The sequence below is a fragment of the Dendrobates tinctorius genome, unplaced genomic scaffold, assembly GCF_039654945.1.
Source record: "Dendrobates tinctorius isolate UK_male_01 unplaced genomic scaffold, ASM3965494v1 ptg000107l, whole genome shotgun sequence".
In the NCBI taxonomy this organism is placed as follows: Eukaryota; Metazoa; Chordata; class Amphibia; order Anura; family Dendrobatidae; genus Dendrobates; species Dendrobates tinctorius.
In genome coordinates this window covers 36022982-36047441 of record NW_027361775.1, presented here as the reverse complement: position 1 = coordinate 36047441, position 24460 = coordinate 36022982, and the positions used below count along the sequence as shown (strand labels likewise).

The 24460-nt window shown below is 42.8% G+C and overlaps 1 protein-coding gene across 1 annotated transcript in view; it reads left to right on the top strand.

Moving 5' to 3' along the window:
- Positions 1 to 24460, top strand: part of LOC141100710 (uncharacterized) — a 503724-nt gene that overhangs the window by 119029 nt on the left and 360235 nt on the right. Inside the window, exons 10-11 of the mRNA XM_073589357.1 lie at positions 6293 to 6415; positions 6520 to 6644. Coding sequence (XP_073445458.1) covers positions 6293 to 6415; positions 6520 to 6644 — 248 coding nt within the window. The remainder of the gene's footprint in view (positions 1 to 6292; positions 6416 to 6519; positions 6645 to 24460) is intronic.

Genomic DNA, 24460 nt, shown 5'->3' with positions numbered 1-24460 from the left:
TTTAATATAAATGGTGATAGCAGTAGAGTATAGTTATGGCATTAGAACAGATTTTCTATAGGATTTAGTTGGTAGCAATGTTTAATAAAAAAGTGAAACTTTGAATAAAAATTTTGAATTCCGGTGACGAGCCAGGAGTCAGCGGTGGTCACCTATGGGTTAGAAGAAACAGCAGAATGTGAAAATGTGAATGACAAAGGAAAATATGTTGCAGCAGGGATAGTAGGCCCTGAACTGGTAGTGAACTTCTTAGCAACGGTTACTGCCAATAGCACTTTAAATTAGGTAAAATGTTAAATTATAGGTAGTCTGTTAACTTGTTCTGCAACAATAAGAATCAGTGCCTCCCATATTGGGAAGTTTAGTTTAAAAATTGTTTGCTTGTTAAAATGCATTTTAAAAATGTTGTATGTTCCTTGTGTAACATCTTACTACTCATTTGTTTACAGCCCGCGGACGTGCTGTGGTTAACGGAGGGGGTATGTGGTGCCCCTGAGGGTTCAGTCACCACAGAGGTACTGCACCTCCTCCTGAGGAGTAGTATCCCACTCCCCAGGTAAGATGGTAACACCTGACCAGCCTCCAACACCTGCATCCCACACAAACACAGTAGTGTAGCAGAGCAACCTTCATGGCTCCCTGCTTGGAACACGAAGAGTGCTAGGAGGTGGGTGGAGCTTACACTGCACAAGAGAGTGGGAGAATATTAGGAAATATGTCAGTCTGTGAGAGAAAATCCCCTGAGAGGGATGGAGTGAAGGAGGTGCTGCAGCAGACTTCAGTGACCTGGAGCTGCTGGCACGGGAAAGAGCAATAGAAAGCCTGATTCTTCAGAAGGAAGATAGTTTAGTACGGAACGTAAGGAGAAGAGAACTAAGGACTAGGGTCAGAGCAGAACCCTTTCTGAAGTTTGAAGCGCATGGCCAGGGTCCGGTCCCTGAGGCTGTTTGTGAAACCAATGTTCCAGCAGCAGACACCGGAGGAATAGGAGCTGTGACCACTCTATTCCCACAAAAGACTCAAAGACACGGTGGCAACCTATATGTGAGCCGGAACATGATGGATGGAGTCCCCGAAGCAGGCTACAGTCACTTGCCATGCGAGTAGAGTTCCAAGGAAGATCTGGAGGAGGAACTTGGGTTTAACACACAACTACAAGTACTTCAATATAAGCACTAGAAAGGAGATGTTCAGAACAGGCACACGAAAGGGAGAGCTGGAAAGGTTAATTCCGTCTGCCTGGGAGTTGGCTGAGCCCCTGATCTGGAGACCGCAGCATTGAAGCGGGCACCTGTCTGTGCCAAGAACATGAGTAAAAGAACTGGAACTGCATTCATCTGTCTCATTGCCTTCTTCCTGCGCCAACCCACTCAGCACTGCTACATCTCTGTGCCTAACACTGCATCATCTGCTTCTCCTCACTATCCCCTCCTTTGCCAACCTCCTCTACTCTGCCCTGAGACTACAGCCCTACCTGTGGAGGGCTATAACATCATTGCTGCACCACACCATCTGTCCCAGAGAAGCAACCCTGCAGTGCTGGTCAAACTGACCAGAAACCACAGGTGGCGTCACGAATCATCTCAACAACTTTGTCCCCATCACTCTACCCCTTTTACATTGACCGCCTGAGGCCACAGACCGGGTCACTGCCACTGTGACATCTCCCATTGTAATCAACGGGCCCGGCACCAAGTACCCCACAGCCTCTGGGGGCGAGTCATAATCAAACAGCAGATATTCGAAACTGTTTGAAAAACGGACACAACTCTAAGGTGTAGCTCTGGAAAAATGGACAAACTCCTCAGCTTTTTCTTCCAGAGTCACACCCAGATAGCTTCTATTTGTCCGTGATACCAGCCGGAATACACGTTAGTGTGTAAGGAGCGTACACTGCTAGACGATGTGTAAAAAAATGAACACTCAGTAACTCACCAGGACAAAATAATAAAATTTGGAGTGCTTTGAAAAAAGCAGTTTGAACAGTAGTGTGCACACAGCAATGCAGCTAGCAGGTAGCCTTAAAAGGCAGCCTAATCACCACCAGCGCTCCTGCACACAACAAAAATCCTCCCCTTTCACTGCACACTAACTGTACAGTGAAAAGCGCTATCATCAGAAGCAGTTTTTTTTTTTCTTCTTCCCTGCCTAACGCTCTCCCTGTTCAGAATCAGCAGCAGCAGCTCTCCCTATTGTAAGATCGGCAGAAGTAAGATGGCGGTCGGCGTTCACTGCTTTTTATACCCCCTGTGATGCCACACAAAGCCAGCCAATCACTTCAATGCCCTTCTCTAAGATGGTGCTGGCCGCTGCCTATGTCATCGCGTTGCCCACAGTGTGCGTCCTCCATCATTGGCTTAAAAAAAGCACTGGAAGCATCATTTGAAACGCGACTTTGGCCCTCGGGTCGCCGACATCATGGCCGGCCTCACGCTATGATCGACTTTGGTGAAAGTCGGCGATTTTTGAAATTGACGGACCTGTTTTGCTCAACTCTACGGTGTATGTATTGAAAAATGGTAGTGTTTGAGGAGTATACACCTCTATACAGTGTATGTATGGCAAATTTTAAATGTCAGTCTATTTTTTTCCGTAGTCACACACAGACGCTGTCTCTGTATAGATTTGACCGTTATCAAACAGCAGATGTAGGATACTGTTTGACAAGCGGACAGCTCTAGATGGTGTATGGAAAAATTTTAATTTCTGTATATGTATTTACGGAGTCTCACACACACACGCTGTCTCTGTATAGATTTGACCACAATACAAACCGCAGATATACAATACTGTTTGATAAGCGGACAGCTCTATACGGTGTATGTATGGAAAAATAAAAATATCCGTCTATCTTTTCACGGAGTCACACACAGATAGCATATATTTGTCCATGATACCAGCCGGTACACGGTAGTGTGTGAGGAGCGTACACCTCTATACGGTGTGTGCAAAAATGAACGCTAGCTAACTGTGCAGAAAAAGGAACAAGCGTATTTTTGCTTTTAAAAAAGCAGTCTGCACTGCAGTGTGCATACAGCAATGCAGCTATCAGGTAGCCTTATAAGGCAGCCTAATAACCACCAGAGCTGCTGCACACAAATATATCCTCCCCTGTCACTGCACACTAACTGTTGTGTTGTACAGTGAAAATCGCTAACAGCAGAAGCACAGATTTTTTTTTTCCCTGCCTAAACACTCTCCCTATTGAGAACGACCAGCAGCAGCCTCTCCCTATGCTAAGATCGGCAGAAGTAAGATGGCGGTCGGTGTTCAGGGCTTTTATAGCCACTGTGACGCCACACAAAGCCAGCAAATCACTGCAATGCCCTTCTCTAAGATGGTGGTGGCCACTGCCTATGTCATCACATTGCCCACAGTGTGCGTCCTTGATCATTGGCTGAGAAAAGGCGCTGGAAGCATTATGGGAAACGTGACTTTGGCACTCGAGTCAGCGACCGCATGGCCGACCTCACACTATGGTCGGGTTTCAATCGGCGAAACCCGACTTCAGCGAAAGTCGGCGACTTTTGAATTTGACCGAACAGTTTCGCTCAACTCTAGTCATCATACCACATGAGCAACAATAGTCATCCATGAATCCCTGCCAACAATTGTGAGCCTGGAAGGTCCAAATGCTCAAACGGACATAAAGATAATAAAGTGCTACGTGCAGGCCCTGGGAGAGGTATGGATATATCTATGGAAATATCTATGGATATATCTATGGAAATATCTATGGTATATCTATGGAAATATCTATGGATATATCTATGGAAATATCTATGGAAATATCAATGGATATATCTATGGAAATAGCTATGGATATATCTATGGAATTATCAATGGAAATATCAATGGATATATCTATGGAAATACCTATGGATATATCTATGGAAATATCTACGGAAATATCTATGGTATATCTATGGATATATCTATGGATATATATATATGGAAATATCTATAGATATATATATGGAAATATCAATGGATATATCTATGGAAATACCTATGGATATATCTATGGAATTATCTATGGAAATATCAATGGATATATCTATGGAAATACCTATGGATATATCTATGGAAATATCTATGGAAATATCTATGGTATATCTATGGATATATCTATGGATATACACTCACTGGCCACTTTATTAGGTACACCTGTCCAACTGTGTGTTAAGACTTAATTTCTAATCAGCCAATCACATGGCGGCAACTCAGTGCATTTAGGCATGTAGACATGGTCAATACAATCTCCTGCAGTTCAAACCGAGCATCAGTATGGGGAAGAAAGGTGATTTGAGTGCCTTTGAACGTGGCATGATTGTTGGTGCCAGAAGGGCTGGTCTGAGTATTTCAGAAACTGCTGATCTACTGGGATTTTCACGCACAACCATCTCTAGGGTTTACAGAGAATGGTCCGAAAAAGAAAAAAAATCCAGTGAGCGGCAGTTCTGTGGCCGGAAATGCCTTGTTGATGCCAGAGGTCAGAGGAGAATGGGCAGACTGGTTCGAGCTGATAGAAAGGCAACAGTGACTCAAATTGCCACCCGTTACAACCAAGGTAGGCAGAAGAGCATCTCTGAACAACAGTGCGTCGAACTTTGAGGCAGATGGGCTACAGCAGCAGAAGACCACACTGGGTACCACTCCTCTCAGCTAAGAACAGGCATCTGATGGCTACTTTCAGCAGGATAATGCGCCATGTCATAAAGCTCGATTCATCTCAGATTGGTTTCTTGAACATGACAATGAGTTCACTGTACTCAAATGGCCTCCTCAGTCACCAGATCTCAATCCAATAGAGCATCTTTGGGATGTGGTGGAACGGGAGATTCGCATCAGGGATGTGCAGCCGACAAATCTGCGCCAACTGTGTGATGCCATCATGTCAATATGGTCCAAAATCTCTGAGGAATGCTTCCAGCACCTTGTTGAATCTCTGCCATGAAGAATTGAGGCAGTTCTGAAGGCAAAAGGGGGTCCAACCCGTTACTAGCATGGTGTACCTAATAAAGTGGCCAGTGAGTGTATATATGGAAATATCTATAGATATATATGGAAATATCAATGGATATATCTATGGAAATATCTATGGAAATATCAATGGATATATCTATGGAAATACCTATGGATATATCTATGGAAATATCAATGGATATAGCTATGGAAATATATATTGTATATCTATGGATATATCTATAGATAGATATATGGATAGATATATGGATCTATCCCATATTTATCTATCTATCTATCTATCTATAAATCTATCTATCTATCGATCTGTCTATCTGTGTGTGTAATGGAGTGTGGGTTGGACAAATGTAAAAAAGGAGGTTGGACCATATCTTTATTTAGATTACAAAAACGCATACAAATCTGCAGGCAAAACCGCACTGAAAAAACGTATAAAATCCTCATCAAAACCACGGCAAAAACACTTAAAAAACGCACCTGCGTTTTCTGCAAGAGCTGTGGTTTTTGTGCAGAAAAATCTGCAGGAGAATCCGCACTGTGTGCACAAAGCCGTTGTGCGGATTTCACCTGCGGAATCTGCACAAAGAGTTGGCATGCTGCAGAAATCAACTTGCAGCGTTTTTGTTTTACATTGAAATTATGGTACTGTACAACGCAGGAGAATCCACAACGTCTGCACAGACCTTTACAATAAGATGCCTCAGATTGAAGATAGAGGAGGGAGGGGTTTGGGTGTGTTTTGGAGTGGGTGTGGTTGTTGACGGCTTACAGGCCAGTGCAATGCATCATGGAACTTGTAGTATTAGAGTACAATAAGTCAGGAGAAAGGAAATTGTCAATTAACCCCATGAGAGCTGGAGCCAGCACTGAAAATGTGCTACGAGAGTATGATAAAAGGTAATATTGCTAAAATAAACACAGTGGGTGTTTTTAGTGGCACATAATAGAAAGATTTATGAAAAAAAAAAGTTATAGTAGTGGACAACTTCTTTACGTTCATATGGAGTGCTGGCTTCTTTTTTACTTCTATCTGTTATCTATCGTTATCTATTATCTATCTCTATAGCATTTATTGATGTCCAGAAAAGCTAGAAAATTGCAGGTGAAAAAGCGCTTGCAAAAACACATAAAAAATACGTGTTTTTGCCACTGCATTTTTCCTCCCAAGAGATGCGGTGGAAATTTCTGTATCCAAATACTCAAAGTGTGCACATAGCCTAAACCTCTAATTTACAACTGTCCCTATTTAACTGCATATACCTTAAATAAAGAATTTAGCTATATAATACCTGTCCATGCTTTCCAGATGTGAACGAATGCACAACAGGACGTCACAGGTGCAGCCCTAACGCAGTCTGTACTAACACCCCAGGGTCATATAATTGCAAATGTAACTCTGGATATATCGGCGATGGATTTACCTGCAAAGGTACAAAGTGAAATTTTATATTTTCTTTTTTCCAGGCACAGTTAATCTTCATTAAATGCTGATATAAATCTATGATTTACATTATTATATTATCTTTATCACAGAGGACAGATTGTTTGAATACACAAAAGGAAAAGAAGCTACGTTGCGCTATGAAGACTTTGTGTCTCCGATGATTGACATCCCATCAGGTTTTCCTTTTGGTGCATCATTTTACAGCATGTTATATGTAAGTTTCAATTACTGTGTAACACACTACAAGCAAGTAACCCATCATAACAGAAATATGAAAAAATGAAAAACAATTGGAACTGTGGCTTATATCAGAAAAGATGTGTTGGATAAAATTCTGCCTTCGAATAATCTAGAAGGTGAATGTGAGTTAGTAGGGGGATGGCTCTTGCTCAAGACCCCCAAGCAGTAAAGCTCAGTGGTTGTGGTTTGTTCTGGGCATTACTCACTTAGAAAACCCCAGAATGTCTGTGCGTTCTATGGACAGGTCATTAGATTAATGATGATGTCTATACAAACTTTGCAATACTTCATGTATCATGTGGTGAAGTTGCAAGGAAATTATTAATTATTAAAATTTATTTTTAAAGCACTATTAATTCCAGTGTTCTGTAATTGTGAAAAAGAAACATACATATCTTATAATTAAAAATAAGTAAGCAAACTGACAAACTGGCATAGAAGAGAAGAGGACCCTGTTCTTACGAGCTTAAAATCTGCAGTGTAATGAGAAAGGAGACAGTAGATTGGCAAAGGAAAGAAACTCCCATGATAGGGAGTATGGCATACAGTAGACACTTTTGAAGAGGTGCTTTATTGGGTTGCTTCTGATAATTCCATATGTGGGAGACAATCTGACTTGTTGATGCACTGAATTCAAAAGGATGATGGATGCTCAAAATTTTTTTGGAGGAAATTGGGTAATGAACGTATGACAGTAGGGGACAGAAGGAGGTCTTAAGAGGACCGTAGAATATGTGTGGGAGTGTATCACCAAGGTTAGTCTGAAGATGTATGGGGAGATCAAATATGTAATGGACTGCTTAGAAATCATTGTTAGTAGTTTAAACTCGATTAGCTTGGGAACTGGAAGGGGGAGATGCATAAGAGGGGAAGATGCATAAGAGTAGCGAGAGGAGATGTGCTTTAATTGGGCACTGGCGTTAAGGATAGTCTGAAGCCTAAAGATGTGCTAGTGTGAGGCTATGTGCACACGTTGCGGAATTCCCACGGAAATTTCCGCTGGAATTCCGGAATTCCATTCCACGGGAAATATGCGAGAAAACAGCATTTTAATTCCTGCCTATTTCTCACGGAAAAACTAGCGATTTGCAAGCATAATTAGCTTGCAGAATGCTAGCATTTTCCAAGCGATCTGTAGCATTGCTTGGAAAACTGGTTGACAGGTTGGTCACACTCGTCAAACATAGTGTTTGACGAGTGTGACCAACTTTTTACTATTAAGGCTGCCTATGCGGCATCAGTAGTAAAAAGATCTAATGTTAAAAATAATATAAAAAAAATGGTGCTTTTCTCACCTTCCGATGTCCCGTGCAGTGTTCCCGATCATCGCGATGCTCCCGGCAGGTCCCGTTCCCAGTGATGCATTGCGCCAATGACCTTTGATGACGTTGCGGTCTCGCGAGACCGCTACAGTATCGCGAGACCGCGATGTCTGCAAAGGTCATTGTCGCAATGCATCACTGGGAATGGGACCTGCCGGGAGCATCGCTGAGGCCTGGTGACGCTGCGAGGGACATCGGAAGGTAAGAATATGACAATTTTTTTATTTTAATTCTATTTTTTACAGGGATATGGTACCCAGAGCCTGGAGAAGAATCTCCTCTCCCCCAGACCGCAAGTACCATCCGCAAATGTTCTGCTTACATTTCGCATGGTGGGCATAGCCACATGCGGAAAGTAAGCAGAACAATGCATTCCTATGTGCGGATTTTCCTGCGATTCCGCACAAAGAATGAGCATGCTGCGTATTTTTCCACAATGCAATTCCGCCGCGGAAAAATCCACAGCATTAGCACAGCATGTGCGGAATACCATAGGATTGCATGGGATGCTTTTTTTTGCGTTTTCATGTCAAAATTGCGCGTTTAAAATCGCCACGAAAATGTAAAAAAAAACGCTACGTGTGAACACAGCCTGACAGTTGGGAGGTCCCAGAGTAGGATATTGCACTAGTTTAGGTGAGACATGATGAAAACATGCACTTACATGTTTTTGAGCTGGAGGTAGGATAAGGCAGTAAGGTCTTGGATGTGAGGATTGAAGGATGAGGCAGAGTCAAGTGTTACACGGATGCATCAGACCTGTAATTGAGGGTAAAGCGTGATGTCATTTATAGTGATAGACACTCTTTGTGCAAAATTATTAGACAATTTGCATTTTTGATGACTAATTTTTTCACTGAACTATAGTGCTATCGGTCAGGCAAAAAGTTAATAAACCTGTAACCTCAATATTTAAGAAAGTAAAAGTGATTTTTTTTGTCTTATGTAAGAGAATATTTATGCATTCAAGATTATTGGGCAACTAATAGTGTGCAGAATTATTTTGCAACTAAATGAAAAATGTAAATTTTCCTATCGCAATTGCTTACTTTCATCTCAAATAACTCAAAATTTACAAAAATACATTTCGAACATTTACAGATAAATATCAGTGACCAAAATAATCACCATTATTTTCAATAACATTCATAAGCCTTCCATCCATGGAGTCTGTCAGTTTTTTAATCAGTTCATGATCAATTTTTTGAGCAGCACCACCCACAGCCACTCCGACACTATTCAGAGAGGTGACTGTTTTCCTTCACTATAAATATCCCATTTGAGAAGGGCACACAAGTTCCCAATAGGGTTTAGGTCAGATGAGGAAGGGGGCCATGTCATTATTCTTTCATCTTTAAGGAGTGTACTGTTTAGCCAGGCAGTGGAGATTGCGATGCGTGTGATAGCGCATTGTCCTAGATAAAAATCATGGTTTTTTGGAAAGATGTAAACTTTTTCTGTACCACTATTTGAAGACAATGCCTTCTGAAAACTGACAGTAGGTATGGGAGTTGATTTTAAGTCCATCTTCAACATGAAAAGGTTCAACTAGCTCATGTTTAGCAATACCAGCCCATAGCAGTAACCCACCTTCATTTTCCTTGAGTCTGTGGCCATTACTGATCAAGGTGGTATTTGCCTGACGTACTGAAAATTTATTATTGTGGCATAGGTTTATTATTATTATTAATATTATTATTTTTTCATCATATATAACATAATTATTGTAAAGAGAGGTCTCGAAGTAATTCTTCATTACCTCCAAATAGAGTAATATTAGTAATAAAGACCACTAGCTAGGGAAGGATGAAGGGACAGCATGGGCCTGTGTGAATTTAAATGCCAGGGCTAAATTCCATTCCCTCTCTGTTCCTGGGCATGATTATTGAATATTTGAAAACAGAAGAGAAAACAATAGAGCTTAGTGATGAGATTTAGAGAACTGTTATGATCGGGATGATCATAGTGTTGAGGTTGAGGAGAGAATGCGATGAGATAGGGTCTGGTGCAAAAGTGGCGAGTTGTGAATTGGAGAGCATATGAGTAAGGCCGGCGTCACACTAGAGAGAAATACGAACGAGTGAGTGGTGCAAAAACAACGCATTGCAGTCTGACCAAAGTTTCTCTATGGGGCAGCTCCATCAGCCGTATATTTCTCGGCCGTATTTAATGGGCTGAGAAAATCGTATCATGCTGCGATTGTCAGCGTATTCCTCCAAAAATACTCCAATGCAAGTCTATGGGGGCAAGAAAAATACGGATTACACATGGACCAGACATGTGACTTGCGAGAAATACACACCGGTGTCCTTTAACAAAATCCGTCAAATCATTTTGCGATACAGTAAAATCACACTGACATGTATAACGAAGAATAGAAAGGATAGATATATACACATAGCACATAGAGTACATATATGCGTCTCAATGACGTTTGTATATATATATAAATATTTATATATATATATATATATATATACACACACACACAGTGTGCAGAATTATTAGGCAAATGAGTATTTTGATCACATCATCCTTTGTATACATGTTGTCCTACTCCAGGCTATATAGGCTTGAAAGCCAACTGCCAATTATGTAAATCAGGTGATTTGCATCTCTGTAATGAGGAGGGGTGTGGTCAAATAACATCAAAACCATATTTAAGGTGTGCTTAAATATTAGGCAACTTCCTTTCCTTTTGCAAAATGGGTCAGAAGAGAGATTTAACGGACTCTGAAAAGTCAAAAATTGTGAGATGTCTTGCAGAGGGATGCAGCAGTCTTGAAATTGCCAAACTTTTGAAGCGTGATCAGGGAACAATCAAGAGCTTCATGGCAAACATCCAACAGGGTCGCAAGAAGCGTGTTGATAAAAAAAAGCGCAAAATAACTGCCCATGAATTGAGAAAAATCAAGCGTGAAGCTGCCAAGATGCCATTTGCCACCAGTTTTGCCATATTTCAGAGCTGCAACGTTACTGGAGTATCAAAAAGCTCAAGATGTGCCATACTCAGGGACATGGCCAAGCTAAGGAAGGCTGAAAAATGACCACCTTTCAACAAGAAACATAAGATAAAACACCAAGACTGGGCCAAGAAATATCTTAAGACTGATTTTTCTAAGGTTTTATGGACTGATGAAATGAGAGCGACTCTTGATTGGCCAGATGGATGGGCCTGAGGCTGGATCAGTAGAGAGCTCCACTCCGACTCAGACGCCAGAAAGGTGGAGGTGGGGTACTGGTATGGGCTGGTATCCTCAAAGATGAACTTGTGGGACCTTTTTGGGTTGAGGATGGAGTGATGCTCAACTCCCAGACCTACTGCCAGTTTCTGGAAGACACCTTCTTCAAGCAGTAGTACAGGAAGAAGTCGGTATCGTTCAAGAAGAAGATCACGATTTTCATGCAGGACAATGCTCCATCACTTGCATCCAAATACTCCACAGCGTGGCTGGCCAGTAAAGGTCTAAAAGAAGAAAAATAATGACATGGCCCCCTTGTTCACCTGATCTGAACCCCATAGAAAACCTGTGGTCCCTCATAAAATGTGAGATCTACAGGGAGGGAAAACAGTACACCTCTCCGAACAGTGTCTGGGAGGCTGTGGTGGCTGCGGCGCGCAATGTTGATCGTAAACAGATCAAGCAACTGACAGAATCTATGGATAGAAGGCTTTTGAGTGTCATCGTAAAGAAAGGTGGCTATATTGGTCACTGATTCTTTTTGTTTTGTTTTTGAATGTCAGAAATGTTTATTTCTACATTTTGTGTTGTTATATTGGTTTACCTGGTGAAAATAAACAAGTGAGATGGGTATATATTTGGTTTTTATTACGTTGCCTAATAATTAAGCACAGTAATAGTTACCTGCACAAACAGATATCCTCCTAAGATAGCCAAATCTAAAAAAACCCCACTCCCAACTTCCAAAAATATTAAGCTTTGATATCTATAAGTCTTTTGGGTTGATTGAGAACATAGTTGTTGTTCAATAATAAAAAGAATCCTCTCAAATACAACCTGCCTAATAATTCTGCACACAGTGTATATATATATATATATATATATATATATATATATATATATACATACACATATGTCATTGAGACACACACACACACATATATATATATATATTGTGAGGTAGCGCTGTTATTCAAATGGGGGATACTCGCTTGCAGCCACAAAAACCAGATCCGACACAGGTTTTCCACAAAACAATCATAGTCCCTTCGGTTTATTCAGCATCATAAACCATCACAGCAACAGAAAGCAGCATATAATCAGCACAGCGTCCATTACAGAGTTTCCGTCTGTTATCCTGTAGTCATATAAGTTATGCACTGTTCAATGCGCAGGCTTCCTAGCCCCAAGTTATCTCACCTTGTCAGGGTTTCCTCATGCTGCTTCACCATGCTGCACACGTTCATTCCCTCCAGGGAACTAACAGGCACACGTCGCCATTACTCACAGCCACTTCACAGGCTGTTAGCCAGGAAGCCCCATCTCAGCAGGACCTTTCACACTGGACCAACCGGGTCCCAGCATTCACCACATGTGACCTTACCTTGCCACCATATATGGTCCGCAGCCACGCCCACCGGGTCACATGGCTATGACCTCATCACAGGTCCTTGACCCATTCACACACTCTTTGCAATAGCGTCCTTAAACACACCCCCTGGGTGGGTTTGTAGGTAACTAGTTCGCCCGTCTCCCCAGTTACCTGGAGACTTCTCCCTGACACATTGAAACAACACCTCAGCAATTTCACTGCTGATCAATACACACATCAGTCTCCATCTCAAGGCCACCCACCTTGAGATACATAATGGTCATTCATGACTCTGCCATTCATCATCTCTCCTCGGACATCCACACAGCGCCCCCTAGCGGACACAGTGGTCATTACACCACATACCTCCCCCTTTGTTCAAACCTGTGGGGTTGAGCACACAGCATAACCCCAGGATCTCGAGACCGGGCACTCATTACACCTTGCCCCACAGGTCGAGAGAACTGTCTCCATCTGTCATACGGCCTCATCTCTACGTTAGGCCTCCCCCGCCCCCAGCGGTCAGAATATCGGCCCTGATCTTTGGCCCTCCAGTTACAGTCTGTCTGCATTATCAGACACTGTTTAGTCATCCCATTCCTTTCTCTGTCTGTTCTGTTCCCCGACCAGCTCCCTCGGTTGGTACAGTCATAAGTCTTGGTTAAGCCTACTGTCTGGCCTGAGTCTGACTCATTCAGCGTTTCATAGGAACTACGATCTATCAACTACCACCTGCTGACATTATTCGGCCATCTGCCATTTCACTTCTCGGAGGAACCATTCGGGTCCTTACATCTTGGGTTGAAGGCGGCTGCCACCTGGTGTTCCGTGCCTCTTTATTGATTCGCCGACGGTCCCGCCTCAACTGCTCAATCTCTTGCAGGTACCCCACTCGATACTCTACGAGCATCCGAAAGTCTCTCAGGCTCTCAGCGGAGCCAACCACCATGATGGGAATTCTACCCACTTCACTGGACACCTGGTCTTCATCATCAGGAGGGATCCTCACCCTCACCACACCGGAGATATACACAAGGTCTTGCATTACCTTCCCGGATCTTCCAATGAGTCTTCCAATCAGAGCTTTGGGTACCGGAACCACATCTTTCCGCAAACCCAGCCGATCCATAGCCTCCTTTGCTAACTCTAGGCGTCGAGCAGCCTTCATATTACTCCGCCTGACCAGCAGTTTTGCGTGGAGACATTGTAAATACATTTCTTTCTGGACAGTTACCTGGTTTGCAGTATCTTCTCTGGCTGATATTATCACCAACTGCCGAGTCTCAGGTGCCCAGTGCACCTTACACGCCTTGAACGCATCTTTGAAAGCCTCATGTACACCTTCCTCCGCACAGGCTTCTTGCATGTCTTCGGGTACCTCGATCACAGATTTGAAGGTCGTGGTCTTGCTCTCTTCCTGGACAGAAGACCCTGGCTTTACCACGGACACTTCCCTTACTACAGTTGACCCGACCGGGTGACTATCTTCTTCCATTCGTTGCTCACCAACTTCACAAGATTTTATCTCTTCACGACCCTTTGCGAAGATGGATACTGGCAGTTCTGTCTTGTTATCATTCACGCTCACCCGCGGTAAGTCTTCGTCCAACTTCCTCTCCCGCTGAAGACCTTTTACTACTCCTCTGAGTTCTTCCATCTCTTCCCTAAGGGTCTTATTCATGTTTTTGCCACATTGGCAGGTGACCTCTGAGCTCCTAGACTTCTTTCTCAAGCCCCTTCACCCTGTGCTCGGCCATTTGTCTCAGGACCCTTTCTCATTCGAGATGTTCTTCCACTGTCTCTTTTATCAACTGTATCTCATGGTCTTGTTCTTTCTTGGCCATCACATGTCGCACCACCACTTCTCTAATTATATCTTCAACGGATAACACTGGGTCAGCCCTATCAGTCGAGTGAACCCTCCAGTCACCCTCTGACCGTGTCTCTAGTCCAGTCGTCTCATCTCCCAGCCCACCATCCGTCATGTCACGAGACATCAGGTCCGTACGTTGGGCAGATGTACCTCTTCTTCCGGTCAGTTCTACCTCTGACCTGTCCACTTTGAGAGGCGTCACTGTCTCAGTGTCTGCTGGTCCCACAGTCGAAACGTCTCCCTCGTCCGACCGTACGTCATCAAACGAAACAAAGTCCCAGCCCCTCTCCAAGGAATACACTAAGTCTGGTGGTATACTGCCCCCCTTGGCACTCAACGCTATGGGACGGGTCAAACATTACTCTGTCTACCGCATAGTTCACCAGGACCCCATGTTTACAGCGTACCTGGACCATTTTCTCGGTCAGCCAGAAAGTGAGCGAAGTTCCTGTCAGAGTCACCTGACTCTTTGAGTCCAGCCAACCAGAGACTCTTTTCCAGTGCAACATCATAGTACACACCTGCGGCCCATCGTTACTATCCAGAAAGGATATACCACATTCTGACCAAGTCATACACACACACTGCAGTTCCCCAGACATACCTACTGAGGTACCCAGTTCTGTCATTTCTTCAAACTCGGCCCCTTTCTGGACCACCACCCCACTTTGGGTTGCCGCCCCCTCCAGGGACTCCACCCCTTTTTTGGGTTACCACCCCAATTTGGGTCACCACCCCAATTTGGGTCAGCGCCCCCTTCGGGGACTCCATCTCATTTTTGGTTACCACCCCAATTTGGGACTCCACTCAATTTTGGGCTACCACCCCAATTTGGGTCACTGCCCCCTTCTGGGACTCCACCCCCTTTCGGGATCTCCCCATGTCTGTTATACCGGTCTTCTCAGACCACAGTTTACACCACACAGTAAGTTTATGTCTCTTACGATACCACACAAGTCCTTGTTGGCACCACCACAGCTCCTGCTGTCACCGAACACCGACACCACCAGCTGCTGCTGGTGTCGTCTTTGTAACCCCGCCGAGTTACCGGAAGCTGCTTGTCCCCTTCGTAACCCTGCCGAGTTACAGGAACTCGCTTGTCACCTTCTTGACTCCCACTGAGCCACCGCAAGCTGAGTTGAGAAAAGAAAAGAAAACACACCACACAAAACTCACGTGTCCTGACTGTGTGCTATTCAGGATGTTCCGCCTGAGACCATCCAACACACAGGGCGCACCGGGTGTTATTCAGGGAGTCGACCCTCCTCCCAGGGTTTCCCAACACACCGGCCTTACCAGGTCCAAGGGCTCAGCGGGTGCTCTTCAGGACATCCGTCTCCGCCTGAGACTGCCCAACACTCACGCCTCACCAGTTCCAAGGTCATACCACGTGCTCCAGGGATCCAATTCTTCTCCCAGAACCTCCCAACACTGACCCTCCAGGACTTTGCTCACTGACCCAGGTCAGTACAACAGGAACACCTGTCCATTACCTGTGTTGGCCACACAGGTCCTCGGCTACCTCTTATCTGCAGAGGCACCCTAGCAACCACCAGTCTCTTTCACTGACCTGCTGTCAGTATATCACACGGCTTTCACAACCATCAGCCCTCCTGGCTCAGAGTTGCCAGCACTGCAACATGTGCCTTTGGAAACCGTTGCCCTTAGCAACTGAAACTTTGCAGTCCTCTTCCGTTGCTCCTAGCAACAAGGCTACAACATTGCCCATAACAATCTCCACCAATTGTGAGGTAGCGCTATTATTCACATAGGGGATACTCGCTTGCAGCCACAAAAAACAGATCCGGCACGGGTTTTCCACAAAACAATCATAGTCCCTTTAGTTTATTCAGCATCATAAACCATCACAGGAACAGAAAACAGCATATAATCAGCATAGAGTCCATTACAGAGTTTCCCTCTGTTATCCTGTAGTCATATAAGTTATGCACTGTTCAATGCGCAGGCTTCCTAGCCCCAAGTTATCTCACCCTGTCAGGGTTTCCTCATGCTGCTTCACCATGCTGCACACGTTCATTCCCTCCAGGGAACTAACAGGCACACGTCACCATTACTCACAGCCACTTCACAGGCTGTTAGCTAGGAAGCCCCATCTCAGCGGGACCTTCCACACTGGACCAACCGGGTCCCAGCATTCACCACATGTGACCTACCCTTGCCACCATATATGGTCCGTAGCCACGCCCACAGGGTCACATGGCTATGACCTCATCACAGGTCCTTGACCCATTCTCTTTGCAATAGCGTCCTTAAACACACCTGCTGGGTGGGTTTGTAGGTAACAGGGTCCACCCATCTCCAGATGGAGACTTCTCCCTGACCCATTGAAACAACACCTCAGCAATATCACTGCAGATCAATACACACATCAGTCTCCATCTCAAGGCCACCCACCTTGAGATACATAATGGTCATTCATGACTCTGCCATTCATCCTCTCTCCTCGGACATCCACACAGCGCCCCCTAGTGGAAACAGTGATCACTACACCAATATATATATATATATATATATATATATATATATATATATATATATATATACACATACAGTGCCTTGCGAAAGTATTCGGCTCTCTGGAACTTTTCAACCTTTTCCTATCATGCTTCAAACATAAAGATACCAAATGTAAATTTTTGATGAAGAATCAACTACAAGTGGAACACAATTGTGAAGTTGAACAAAATTTATTGGTTATTTTAAATTTTTGTGGAAATTCAAAAACTGAAAAGTGGGGCCTGCAATATTATTCGGTACCTTTAACTTAATACTTTGTTGCACCACCTTTTGCTGCGATTACAGCTGCAAGTCGCTTGGGGTATGTCTCTATCAGTTTTGTACATCGAGAGACTGAAATTCTTGCCCATTCTTCCTTGGCAAACAGCTCAAGCTCAGTGAAGTTTGATGGAGATCGTTTGTGAACAAACAGCAGTTTTCAGCTCATTCCACAGATTCTCGATTGGATTCAGGTCTGGACTTTGACTTGGCCATTCTAACACCTGGATATCTTTATTTGTGAACCATTCCATTGTATATTTTGCTTTATGTTTGGGATCATTTTCTTGTTGGAAGACAATTCTTCGTCCCAGTCTCAGGTCTTTTGTAGACTCCAATAGGTTTTCTTAAAGAATGGTCCTGTATTTGGCTCCATCCATCTTCCCATCAATTTTAATCATCTCCCCTGTCCCTGCTGAAGAAAAGCAGGCCCTAACCATGATGCTGCCACCACCATGTTTAACAATGGGGTTGTTGTGTTCAGGGTGATGACCTGTGTTGCCTTTATGCCAAACATATCGTTTGGCATTGTGGCCAAAAAGTTCAATTTTGGTTTCATCTCACCAGAGCATCTTCTTCCACATGTTTGGTGTGTCTCCCAGGTGGCTTGTTGCAAACTTTAAACAAGACTTTTTATGGATATCTTTGAGAAATGGCTTTTTTCTTGCCACTCTCCCATAAAGGCCAGATTTGTGCAGTGTATGACTGATTGTTGTCCTATTGACAGACTGACCCACCTCAGCTGTAGATCCCTGCAGTTCATCCAGAGTGATCATGTGCCTCTTGGCTGCATCTCTGATCAGTCTTCTCCTTGTTTGAGATGAAAGTTTAGAGGGACAGCCGGGTCTTGGTAGATTTGCAGTGGTATGATGCTCCTTCCATTTTAATATGATCGCTTGCACAGTGCTTCTTGGGATGCTTAAAGTTTTGGAAATATTTTTGTATCCAAATTTGGTTTTAAACTTCTCCACAACAGTATCACGGACCTGCCTGTTGTGTTCCTTGGTCTTCATGATTCTGAACTTTTTCCCACGCTCATCAGTTCACCTCAGGTCAGCCAGGGGACTCCGCGCAGCCTCCCTGACTACTGCTGATGTCAGAGAGGCTGTGGGAGCCCACGCAATTTTTTACAATGAATTAGCCATATATGGAGTGAAGATGTAGTAACTAAAGATGAGCAATCTTGTTCAGAAAACGTTTGCCAATCTCAAATTCGGCATGAATGTAACACAATCGGACTCATGTTCACTTTCATGAGCATTTTCACTCAAAGTCGGCAAAATTCAGTCACAGTTCGGTATATCATCGCGTTTCCACGAATGCTTTTATTATTACTTTTGCTAGGATAGTGGTTCTGTATGATTAGATGGGGATAAGGGAGATGTGTTTGATGAGGGGAGGAGGTGTGAAGAGGTTAGAAGAGCATGAGGAGAGGTTAAAGGAGCAGGGCACTCTTTTTTTTGCTTCCCTTCAATTTATGTGCATTGATTCCAGCAGCCAATCAGGGCTCAGAAATCATTCACAACATCATCACATAAGGTCTTCTGTGATTGGCTTCCAAAGTCACATGTCCTTCGCCATATAAAAAGTGGACATCTTGTTTTGATGGTGCCATTCTGTAAGTGTCACAGTGCAGAGAGGTTGATTCTGCGTTAGTGCTGCTGATGAAAGTGAACTTGTCAGTTAACTAGATGGGATCCTGTCCTGTGTGAAATTGATCTTCCAGCATTGAACTGGTTTGTGCAAAAATTGTGTGCGGTCTCCAGAGACCCCATTTGCTACTCCTAATCATTTGTGATAAAACTGTGTTTCAGTGGCAAATCAGAAGGCCAGATTTCCACTTAAAAATCGTTAGGCCAAACATTTGGGTGCAGCTTGGAGGCCCAATTAGCTAATCCAAATATTTTGTGATTAAACTGTGTTTCAGTGACAAATCAGAAGGCCAGATTTCCACTTAAAAATCATTAGTCATAACTGTTGTTCAGGCACACTATCTAAGAAAATAAATAGTGATTGTTCATTTAGTGACAGGTGACTGCAGCTGTGGGACTAAGGTTGTAAAACATCAGGTTAAAAGAGGGGAAGGCTACATGCAACATAAGTGGGAAAAAGCGAGGCCGTGGTGGAAGAGGGAATAGGCTTGGTGTTCAACATGTACGTGGGTTAGGTGGCAATGCTAATGAAAGCTCAACTGAACAAACACCATCTCATCCTATCGAAAGACCACTGACAACATCTGTTACTGGATAGGCAACACAACTCCCTTTCTTTGATACATCAGCCTGTGCACCAGCTGAACAGAGTACAATTCTGACATGTTGTGAATGAATGTAGAGGATGGTGCAGGAGTACCTGGAGCTCAATATCAATGCCATCAGGGGGTATTGGACCCTTTTGCATTTGGTTTTCAAAAATGTAAGAATGACCTGAGCTCTCCTGTTACACCTTGGAGGTTTTGTCATGCCCGACAGCCAGCGTTCTCTCAAAACATGTCTTCAGCACTGCTGCTGGTGTCCTGACAGTTAAGCGCATCCGGCATGTCCCCTGAAAGTGTATCATGGATCTCCAATAACCTTTGCAACCCAGTCGCAGACTGTGCAGACTATGCGATGGTGTTGTTCTTAGTTTCATGCATTGATCTCACATTATTGCAGTCTGTGCCGTCGTTATAGTGTCTTCTGTGCCTGCTGTTGCTACAGCTGTTGATGTTGCAAACAATTTTTTGAAATGTGGAGACTCCAAGTTAGGTCTCCATCTGGTGGATGCCTGTGGTAGATGGTGTGTCAGAGGCCTCATATACTGTTTCTACTCTGTGGAAATTGATGCAACTTTAGTCATATGTGACAATTATTTTTTTAAATGTGGGGACTCCAAGTTGGGTCTCCATCTGATGGGTTACCTATGTAAGTAGGGTTCCCAGACAGGCAGGTCTGCACTTACTTTCTTTCAACTACCTGTGTTACTTTCCTTACATTTTTCTACCAATATTACTGTATGAAACTGATGTTTGTGCCATCTGAGTGTGACTGGAATAAACAAAAAAAATTGGAGGTGCTGCATGACGTATCAGGTCTCTCAGCTAAGAAAGCATACAGCACTCCCTTAACCATCAGGTACCCATTAAAACTTAAATTCCAATCTGTTAATGCTGGGCCATACCCTGATACCTCATGCATGGCCCATGGCTGACTGCTGCTTTGCCATTTGCAAATTTCTACTGTGGGTCAATTGATGTTACTTTTCATGGTATCTGCCCCTAATTTTAGCTGTTTGGGAAGTTTTTTGTCACACCTTAAGGTTTTGTGTATACGTTTGCTTTGGCCTACCATTGAATCTAATGGCTTTTGGGTACATTCGTTGAACAGATCGGCAAACGTCTAAACGTTCAGCGAATCAAACCGAACCAAACCTTGGAAGGTTCACTCATTTCTAGCAATATCTGGTTAGATTATATTGAATTAAAGGAATTTTAACACTGGAATGCCATGTGATTAATGGACCATAAAACCCACAATCTTTGTATTATAATTAATGGTAAACATTATTTACAGGTTGCACTTGTGTTAGTGCACTTTTAATGGAAAAATTAATACCAAAACATTTATCAGGATAGAAACATTGACTGTATTAGCTCAATTGAGCACTATTTACAAGGATGGCCAGCTGGGATATAGCATAAGAGGAAGAAGAAGGATCTAAAGGGGGCTAAAGACCCCTCTGCCAAATAATAGGAGGTCATGTTGCACATTTTACACTGGGAACCAGAAATTTCATGTTACTCTTCTTATGTTGAAACAAATGTTACCAATAAAAAGTCAAACTATAAATCACTCGTTCACTGATGATTATCTTGAGTAATAAAAATTATCACCAAATAAATTAAATGTGCAAATAATAGTACACATTGTCTAGTATATTTAACATAAATCAAATTTATCTTTAACTTTTTGAAAGGCTAGACTAAATGCAATATTGCATTCAGTAATACACAGAATATGTGACTGGTGTTCTGTGTATTAGAATCATAGAATCATAGAATCATAGAATCGTAGAGTTGGAAGGGACCTCCTGGGCCATCTGGTCCAACCCCCTGCTCAAAGCAGGATTCGCTAAATCATCCCAGTTAGATGTCTGTCCAGCCTCTGTTTGAAGACTTCCATTGAAGGAGAACTCACCACTTCTCGTGGCAGCCTGTTCCACTCATTGATCACTCTAACTGTCAAAAAGTTTTTTCTAATATCTAATCTGTGTCTCCTCCCATTCAGCTTCATCCCATTGCTTCTAGTCTTTCCTTGTGCAAATGAGAATAAAGTTGATCCTTCTACAATGTGACAGCCCTTTAGATATTTGTAGACAGCTATTAAGTCTCCTCTCAGTCTTCTCTTTTGCAAACTAAACATTCCCAAATCCTGCAACCTTTCCTCATAAGACAGGGTTTGCAGACCGGTCACCATTCTGGTCGCTCTTTTCTGAACTTGCTCCAGTTTGTTGATGTCTTTTTTAAAATGTGGTGCCCAAAATTGGACACAATATTCCAGATGAGGTCTGACCAAAGAGGAGTAGAGGGAAATAATTACTTCACGTGATCTAGACTGTATGCTTCTGTTAATACATCCTAGAATTGCATTTGCCTTTTTTGCTGCTGCATCACACTGTTGACTCATATTCAGTCTGTGATCTATTAGTATACCCAAGTCTTTTTCACATGTGCTGTCACTTAGCCCTATTCCTCCCATTCTATATATGCTTTTTTCATTTTTATTGCCCAGATGTAGTACTTTGCATTTCTCCCTGTTAAAAACCATTCTGTTAGTTGCTGCCCACTTCTCCAGTTTATTTAAATCTTTTTGAATCCTCTCTCTCTCTTCTCTAGTATTAGCTATCCCTCCTAGCTTTGTGTCATCAGCAAATTTAATCAGTTTACCCTCAATTCCTTCATCTAAATCATTGATAAAGATGTTGAACAATACAGGGCCCAGGACAGAGCCCTGTGGTACCCCACTTGAGACATTCTTCCAACTGGATGTGCAGCCATTTACGACCACTCTTTGGGTCCGATCACTAAGCCAGTTATGAATCCACCTAACAGTTGCCTTGTCCATTCCATACTTAGTCATTTTTTCAATAAGGATTGTATGAGAGACTTTGTCAAATGCTTTGCTGAAGTCAAGATATACTATATCTACAGCATTTCCTTGATCCACCCAATCAGTAATACCATCGTAGAAGGAAATTAAATTAGTCTGACATGACTTATTAGTTACAAACCCATGTTGACTCTGTTTAATCACTTCATTCTTATCCAGGTATTGACATACATGTTGTTTAATAATTTGTTCAAAGATCTTTCCTGGTATAGAAGTCAGACTCACCGGCCTATAGTTGCCTGGGTCCACCTTCTTCCCCTTTTTGAAGATAGGAACAACATTTGCTCTTCTCCAGTCTTCTGGCACTTCTCCTGTTCTCCAAGAATTTTCAAAGATTATGGAGAGGGGTTCAAAAATTTCTTCTGCTATCTCCTTCAGTACTCTGGGGTGTAATTCATCTGGACCTGGAGACTTGAATACATTTAGGTTAGCTAAGTGTTTCCTCACTATCTTTCTGTTTATAGATATCCTGGATTCTTCTATTCCCTTAATAGGACAGTGAATAACAGTTGATGTTACATTTCCTTTCTGAGAGAAAACAGATGCAAAATAGGAATTTAAAAGTTCAGCCTTCTCAACATCCTGTCTTACCATTTCATCATTTTCATCCTGTAAAAATCCTATAGCATCTTTGACTTTTCTTTTACTTTTGACATATCCCCAAAATCCTTTATTATTGCTTTTGACATCTCTTGCAAGCCTCAATTCATTTTCAGCTTTAGCTAATCTGATTTGTGCCTTGCAGGTTCTGCAGACAGCATTATATTCTTCTTTAGATATGCCTCCTTCTTTCCATTTTATAAACATTTTTTGCTTCCTTTTTAGCATGTGCTTAAGTTCTGTGTTCATCCATCCTGGTTTCCTTAAATGCTTCCTATTCTTCCCTCTTTTTGGAATTGTTAACAATTGTGCTTTGAGAATTTCATTTTTCAAGATTTCCCATCCTTCCTGGACATTTTTGTCTTTAAGGATATCCAGCCATTGGATCCCTCCAATTCTCTTTCTGAATCCCTTAAAATCTGCCTTTCTGAAATCTAACCTTGACGTCTGAGTCTTCACAGGTCTTCCGCCTCTAGTTATCCAAAATTCTAAAATAGCATGGTCGCTACCTCCTAGGGTCCCAGCCACTTTTACCTCCTCAACCATTTCCTCCCTGTTTATAAGGATTAGATCCAAGGTAGCAGTTCCCCTTGTTTTCTCCTTTACCTTTTGGAAGATAAAGTTGTCAGCAAGAGAGGATAAGAATTTCCTTGACCTGTTAGTTTTGCCTGAGAGAGATTCCCAACAAATGTCTGGATAGTTGAAATCTCCCATGACAACTATGTCATATTTTTTGGAGAACTTGGCCATTTGATGCATAAAGAGTTCATCCATATCTTCAGCTTGCACAGGCGGCCTGTAGTAAATGCCTACAATGGTGTCCTTTCCATTGTTCTGTCCTTGTATTCTTACCCAAACAGTTTCCACAGAACTCCCAGTCTCTGAAGCTTCAATCTCTGTGCAGATATACGCATTTCTAACATACAATGCGACACCCCCTCCTCGTTTATCAAGTCTGTTTCTTGCAAATAAGTTGTATCCTTCTAGTCTTGTATTCCAATCATGTGCATTGTCCCACCAAGTTTCAGTGATTCCAATGACATCATATTTCTTTTCCTGTGTTAGTAGTTCCAATTCTCCTTGTTTGTTGCCCATGCTTTGTGCATTAGTATAGAAACATTTCAGTTTGTGATTGGTTTCTCTTTCTCCAATATTTTTTTTAATTAGATTCTTTCGTCTTTGTTCTTCCTTTCCACTTCTAATAGCAGAGTTCTCAGTAGCATTTGTCAGGTGTATGGCTTTTTCTGGTCTTTTGCTTCCCTTCCCATGTTGTTCTAGTTTAAAGCTCTCCTTACAAGTGTAGCAAGGCGACTTCCAAATACCTGCTTTCCAGTCTTCGTAAGGTGCACCCCATCTCTAGCAAGTAGTCCATCGTATAAGTAGTTCACTCCGTGATCCAGAAATCCAAATCGTTGCTGACGGCACCATCGACGTAGCCAGTTGTTCACCTGCAGAATCTTATTCCACCTCCTTGTTCCATGGCCATCCACTGGGAGGA